Source organism: Sorex araneus, chromosome 3, assembly GCF_027595985.1.
Source record: "Sorex araneus isolate mSorAra2 chromosome 3, mSorAra2.pri, whole genome shotgun sequence".
NCBI lineage: Eukaryota > Metazoa > Chordata > Mammalia > Eulipotyphla > Soricidae > Sorex > Sorex araneus.
The window spans coordinates 98257365-98263982 of NC_073304.1; the positions used below are offsets into that span (position 1 = coordinate 98257365).

The window sequence follows — 6618 nt, forward strand, 5'->3', positions numbered from 1 at the left end:
CCTACGGGGCGGCCCACAGCGGAGGGCGACTAAACCCCCAGCCCCCGCGCCCTCTCAGGGGCTCCCTGGCCCCCTGCCCCTTCCGCCGCCAGAGAGCAAAGGTAGAAGTGGAGGTGCAGACACACAACAAGACTTTTTTCCATGTCACAAAAGCGTGGCTCGTGGGCAGAAAGAAGGATGCTTCCTGGAGGCCCCTCGAGACAGGGGCCTCGACCAGGGGCTGCTGGGGTGTCCAGCTGAGGGCACTCAGGGGCCTCCCAGAGAGGCACAGGGGCGGGGGCTGCATCAAAGGGTACGTGCTTGGTATGGGGAGCTGGAATCACCTGGTTCCTGCACGCCCAGCCCCAGCACCATTAAGATTGGAGAGACAGGGAGAGGTGGGGGGGTCTGGGCTGGGCTGGCCCTGCTGTGGACACAGGGCAGTTTGTGAGCCCGCAGAGGGAGCCCCGCGGGAACCACAGGCAGGCGGTGCTGTGTGCCCTCATGGCCACCAGGTGGCGCTGTGTGCCGCGTTTTTGTCCGGCGCCCCCATCGAGCCCCACGTGGTGTGTGACCCTTCCTCACCACTGCCCTGGTCAAGCCGAAATCCCAGAAACCCCACAGAGCTCAGTTTCCCACTTCGGAAGCCCCTCCCAGCACTGCCCACAAGTTGCTGACCCAGGAAGACAAGACCCAGCAATGGGCTCCGGCCCACAGTCCTGGAAGACGGGCTCCTTACCCGCCTCTGGACCCTGCTGGAAAAGGGTCCCAGCATCCACCCTGCAGCACTGACCCCTCCAGCAGCCTCTGCGGCCACCCTGCCCTGGAAGGGGCTAACCATTCCCCAGTTCCCACATATGCAGCCCCCGGTGGGCAGGACGGGGGTTTGCAGGGGAGGGGGCTCAGAGCACAGTGAGGCTGGAGCAGGGTGCCTGGGCGTGGGGGCTGGGGGGAGTGGTGAATGCTCCTAATTCAGTCAGTCCTGCAGTGGGGGCGCTCCCAGGGGGTCCCATGGTGCAGTGGGGGGGACAGCGCAGGAGAGCCCTGAGCCGGTGAGGACAGAGTTTGTGTCCCCAGGTGTGGGAAGGGGCCACTGTGCCCATCCCCCCGGAAGCCCTCCAGGCCACGGACGAGGACTCGGGCCCTGAGGACCTGGTCTACACGGTGGAGCAGGTCAGCAGCGGGCAGGTGGCCCTGCGCTCAGAGCCGGGCACTGCCGTGAGCAGCTTCACGCAGGCCCAGCTGGACGCAGGGTTGGTGCTGTTCTCACACAGAGGTGAGTGTCAGGGAGGGCGGGGCGGGGCGGGGGCGGGGCGGGGGGTTGCCACCAAGACCCCACTGGGCTCTGTGTCCCCAGGAGCACTGGACGGAGGCTTCCGCTTCAGCCTCTCCGACCGCGAGCACACGTCCCCGGGACACGTCTTCCGCGTGGCAGCCCAGAGGCAGCTGGTGCTCTCACTGGACGGCAGCCGGACGCTGAGCGTGTGCCCAGGTGGGTGTGCGGCAGGCGGGTGCGGCCGCCTCTGCCACACGCAGGCCCACAGCTCCCCTCTGCCTCTGCAGGGTCCATCCAGCCGCTCGGCAGCCAGAACCTGCGGGCCGGGTCCAGCGCCCACACGGACGCCCGCCTCCTGCTGTACCGCGTGCTGCAGGGGCCCCGGCTGGGCCGGCTGCTGCTCGCCCAGCAGGCCAGCGCCGGGGAGCCCCTGGGGAACTTCACCCAGGCCGAGGTGAGCGCCCGCCCCTCCTGCTTACAGCTGCAGCCTCCATCCCTCGTGACACCCCCCACCCCCTCAGAGGGACCCACCTTCGGCCCAGGAGCGGCCACACGGGCAGAACAAGTAGGGTTTGGTGCTCCTGGAGTGGGGGAGGGCTGTGGAAGGGGATGGCAGCAAGGCCCGCCCCCACCCCACCCCAAGGATGGGACATCAGTAAATGGGGGCACCCATTGGGAATGGCAAAGGGCAGTGCTAGGTTTGGGGGATGGGGTGTGAGGGGAAGGCGGTTGGTGAGCCCCCGGGGCCCCCAAAGGGACACAGCTGGGCTCCAGCAAGGGGCCAGCCAGAAGCTGGAGAGGCCAGGATGGGGCTCAGCCTTGCAGCCTGTTTCCTGTGGCGGAGAGGCCCTGGGCTAGGTCCCTAGCACTGCAAAACAAAAATAACACAACAGAGGTGGAGAGCTGGGACAGCGGGGAAGGCACCTACTTTGCATGCCGCTGACCCAGGTTTGATCCCCAGCACCCCATAAGGCCCCCTGAGCCCACCAGGGGTAATCCCTAAGCACAGGGCCAGGAGTAACCCCTATTGGGTGTGACCCCCCCCAATAAAATGTCCTGGGAGCTGAGATGGGGGGTTGCTCAAGTCTCCGAGGGGAGGGAGGGAGGGAGGATTGGGCCCCATCCCCCACACAGCTGCCCTGCACCCCAGGGCCACCAACAGAGGGGCAGCTGCTGACACCCAAGCTCACGGTGGAAGGGGCAGCACCCCAAGATGGATGGCCCACCGGCTCAGCCAGGGCACCCCAAGGGCAGCACGGGGGGGGGGGGGGGGGAAGGGAGCTGCCTGCGGGAAGGAACAGATGGAGCGGTCAGGAGGGAGGAAAGGGCTGCTCGGGTTTCCCTCCTGCACCCCCAGGCCAGGCCAGGCTCCGGAGCCTCCGCCCAGTGTGAAATATTCAGTAGGTGAGGTGGGGGGAACCCAGCCTCTCTCCTGGGGGTGGTGCCAGGGAAGGAAGGCGGGAGGAGGCTGGTGGCAGGGCCAGGGTGAGCCTGGAGTGTCTCTGCAGAGGACCAGGGTGCGTCCCTCTTCACTCTGAGGAAGCTGGCGTGGAGCTGCCGGGGCTGCTCGGGGCATGGCTGGTGTGGCAGCTGCTGTCCCATCCCCGGCCTCCAAGCACCCCGGGTGTGGCCCTTTATAAAAAAGGGAGTTGAGAGCTGGAGCAATAGTCCAGCAGGAAGGGTGTTTGCCTTACACACAGCCCAGTGGGGTTCGATCTTCAGCATCCCATATATCCCCTGAGCACTGCCAGGAGTGATCCCTGAGCACCACCAGGAGTAACCCCTGAGCACCGCAAGGGTGTGATCTAAAACCCTAATAATAATAATGATAATAAAATTAATAAAAAGGAAGTTGTCGGCTGGGGTGACAGCACAGTGGGGAAGGCACTTGCCTTGCGTGCAGCCAACCCAGCTTCAGTTCCATGTATTGCACCCGGGGCCCACCAGGAGTGGTCCCTGAGCACAGAGCCAGGAGGAAGCCCTGAGTGAGCCCCCAGGTGTGGCCATCCCAGGGGGCCGTGGAGCACCCATCACACTGAGCATGTACTTCACACACTTTCCTTTGAAAAACTGCCACCAAGCTGACCCGGTGAGGGCAAAGGCACCAAACCCGGTGGGAGGGGGAGCCTTGGAGGGGAAAGCGCAGCCCCACGCAGTGACGGGCACACTGGGGACATCTGACCGCTCGGGGTGAGGGGCAGTGACCTGTGCCAGGCAGCAGGAATGGTGTTGCGCTGAGGATGGTGCAGGCCTGGGCGGACAGACCCCGTGCCCCTCTGCAAAACCGGTGCCCGGCTGCCACGTGTCTGTCCAGGGCTGATCCCTGAGCTGGCAGCGACGTGAGCAGGGTCCAGGTGGCAGAGCTGGCACCGCCCACAACCCCGGCCCCTCTGGACCCATCTTCCCTCCCCACCCCACAGGTCTCCAGCGGACAAGTCCTGTACGAGCACGTGATGCCCCCCCAGCCCTTCTGGGAGGCCGAGGATACCCTGGAGCTGCGACTGTCGTCCCCGCCGGCGCCCGACCTGGACGCCACCCTCACTGTGACAGTGTCCTTTGAGGCCGCGTGTCCCCAGCGCCCCAGCCGCCTCTGGAAGAACAAAGGTGGGCAGCGGGCTGGACGAGGGGCTGGGGGAGAAGAGGGACTTGGGACGGGACAGGGGGAGAGGGTGACCCGGGAGGGACACGCGGTGCTGTCCACTGGCCCCTGGCGGAGGAGGCACGGCCTCGCTGGAGACTCCGCCCGCGGATGCTTCATCCCGGTGCCCTCCCCTCCAGGTCTCTGGGTCCCCGAAGGCCAGCGGGCGGAGATCACCGTGGACGCACTGGACGCCTCCAACTTCCTGGGCAGCGTGCCGGCCCCCCAGCGCCCCGAGCACGATGTGCTCTTCCAGATCACACAGTTCCCCACGCGGGGGCAGCTGCTGGTGTCCGGGGAGCCCCTCCACGCGGGGCGGCCCCACTTCCTGCAGTCCGAGCTGGCCGCGGGGCAGCTGGCCTACGCCCACGGCGGCAGCGGCACCCAGCAGGATAGCTTCCGCTTCCGGGCCCACCTGCAGGGCCCCGCGGGGACCCCCGTGGCGGGACCCCAGACCTCCGAGGCCTTCGCCATCACCGTGCGTGACGTGAACGAGCGGCCGCCCCGGCCGCAGGCGACCTCGCCGCTGCGGCTCCCGCGGGGCTCGCGCGCGCCCGTGTCCCGCGCGCAGCTGAGCGTGCTGGACCCCGACTCGGCCCCCGCGGAGATCGAGTACGAGGTGCGGCGCGCGCCCCCCCTCGGCTTCCTGAGCCTGCTGGGGGCGGGCCCGGGGCCCGTGCGCCGCTTCACGCAGGCCGACGTGGACGCGGGCCGGCTGCTGTTCACGGCCAACGGCAGCAGCGTGCAGGGCGCCTTCCAGCTGAGCGTGTCCGACGGGGCCAGCCCGCCGCTGCCCGTCACGCTGGCCGTGGACGTCCTGCCCTCCAGCATCGAGGTGCAGCTGCGCGCCCCCCTGGAGGTGCCCCAGGCGCTCGGCCGCCGCCCCCTGAGCCGCCAGCAGCTGCAGGTGGTGTCGGACCGGGAGGAGCCGGACGCCGAGTACCGCCTCACCCAGGGGCCCCGCTACGGGCAGCTCCTGGTGGGCGGCCGGCCGGCCCCAGCCTTCAGCCAGCGGCAGCTGGAGCAGGGCCAGGTGGTCTTCGTCTTCACCAACTTCTCCTCCCCGCGCGACCACTTCCGCGTGCAGGCGTTGGCCCGGGGCGCCAACGCCTCGGCCACGGTGAACGTCACCGTCGCGGCGCTGCTGCGCGTGGGCGCCGGGGGGCCGTGGCCGCAGGGCGCCACGCTGCGCCTGGACCCGACCGTCCTGGACGCGGGCGAGCTGGCCAACCGCACGGGCGGCGTGCCCCGCTTCCGGCTGCTGGCCGGGCCCCGGCACGGCCGCCTGGTGCGCGTGTCCCGCGCGGGGACAGAGCCGCGGGCGCTGGAGCGGGTGGAGCAGTTCACGCAGCAGGACCTGGAGGACGGGCAGCTGGGGCTGGAGCTGGCCGCGCCTGAGGCCAGGGCGCCCGCCCCCGCCGGCGACAGCCTCACGCTGGAGCTGTGGGCGCCGGGAGTGCCACCCGCCGTGGCCGCGCTGCCCTTCACCACGGAGCCCTACGACGCCGCCCGGCCCTACCATGTGGCCCTGCTCAGCCTTCCCGAGTCGGCCCGCGCAGACGCGGGCGAGCCCCTGAGCGGCGAGCCCACGGGCCAGCCGGGCCCGGCCACCTCCAGCCCGGTGCCCACGGCGGCCAGGGGCGGCCTCCTGGGCTTCCTGGAGACCAACATGTTCAGCGTCATCATCCCCGTGAGCCTGGTCCTCCTGCTGCTGGCGCTCATCCTGCCACTGCTCTTCTACCTCCGCAAACGCAACAAGACAGGCAAACACGATGTCCAGGTGCTGGCGGCCAAGCCCCGCAACGGCCTGACCGGGGAAGCAGAGACCTTCCGCAAGGTGGAGCCGGGCCAGGCCATCCCCCTCACAGCCGTGCCCGGCCAGGGCGCACCGCCCGGGACCCAGGCCGACCCCGAGCTGCTGCAGTTCTGCCGGACACCCAACCCTGCCCTCAAGAACGGCCAGTACTGGGTGTGAGGCCTGGCGGGGGCCCAGATGCTGACAGGCCAGGACAGGCCAGCTCAGGCCCCGGCCCACGCACCCCTGACCTGGTGCTGCCCGGGTGTCCCCGCAGCCAACTATGAGCTGCAGACAGCAGAGAGGGACGGGGAGGCCGGCCGGGCGGGGCAAAGAGGGGGCCCTCGCCCCCCTGCACCTGGACCAGGGAGACCACGTGGGTGTCTGCTCCAGAGGCGCCCCCGGCCGGGTGGGGACTCTGAGGCCTGGGTGGTGACCTTGGGTAAGTCACCTGGCCGCTGCTGAGAGGGTGGGAGCAGGGACACGGAGGGCTCCGGCCGTTTCTCCTGCCCTGGGAGAGAGCTGGCCGTGCTGGTCTGGGGAGGTGTCCCGCTGCTCTCCCCGAAGGCGCGTGCCAGTAGAATAATATATTCGGGGGGCGGGTTCTCTGGGGATGGGCTTATTTAAGGGGGTTACAAGGAAGCTATTTAACAGGGTGCTGCGCTGGCCCGACTGAAGGGGGCCTGGGAGAAGGACGGACCATGGAGGCCACCTGCCTGCTGCCGTGCCCCACCTTGGCATGGGCGGTGGTCTGCGTGCATGCTGAGCTGAGGAGGGGGCGCCCAGCGAGGGCTCACGGGGGGCTGGGGGTGGCCGTCGCGGGAGTCGGGCTCCATGGGGCTGGATAAACGGTGCTTCCGCGGCTCCAGATACAGCTGTGTGGTGTTTGCTTGACGAAGGGCTGCGCCCTGTCCACGGCCTCAGCGCAGT

The 6618-nt window shown here is 68.9% G+C and overlaps 1 protein-coding gene across 1 annotated transcript in view; it reads left to right on the forward strand.

Annotated features, from left to right (window-relative positions):
• Nucleotides 1-6618, forward strand: part of CSPG4 (chondroitin sulfate proteoglycan 4) — a 34267-nt gene extending 27649 nt beyond the window's left edge. The window contains exons 6-10 of the mRNA XM_055133509.1: nt 1057-1255; nt 1337-1471; nt 1543-1709; nt 3676-3859; nt 4034-6618. Of these exons, the coding sequence (XP_054989484.1) occupies nt 1057-1255; nt 1337-1471; nt 1543-1709; nt 3676-3859; nt 4034-5868 (2520 nt within the window). The 3' untranslated portion in view covers nt 5869-6618. The remainder of the gene's footprint in view (nt 1-1056; nt 1256-1336; nt 1472-1542; nt 1710-3675; nt 3860-4033) is intronic.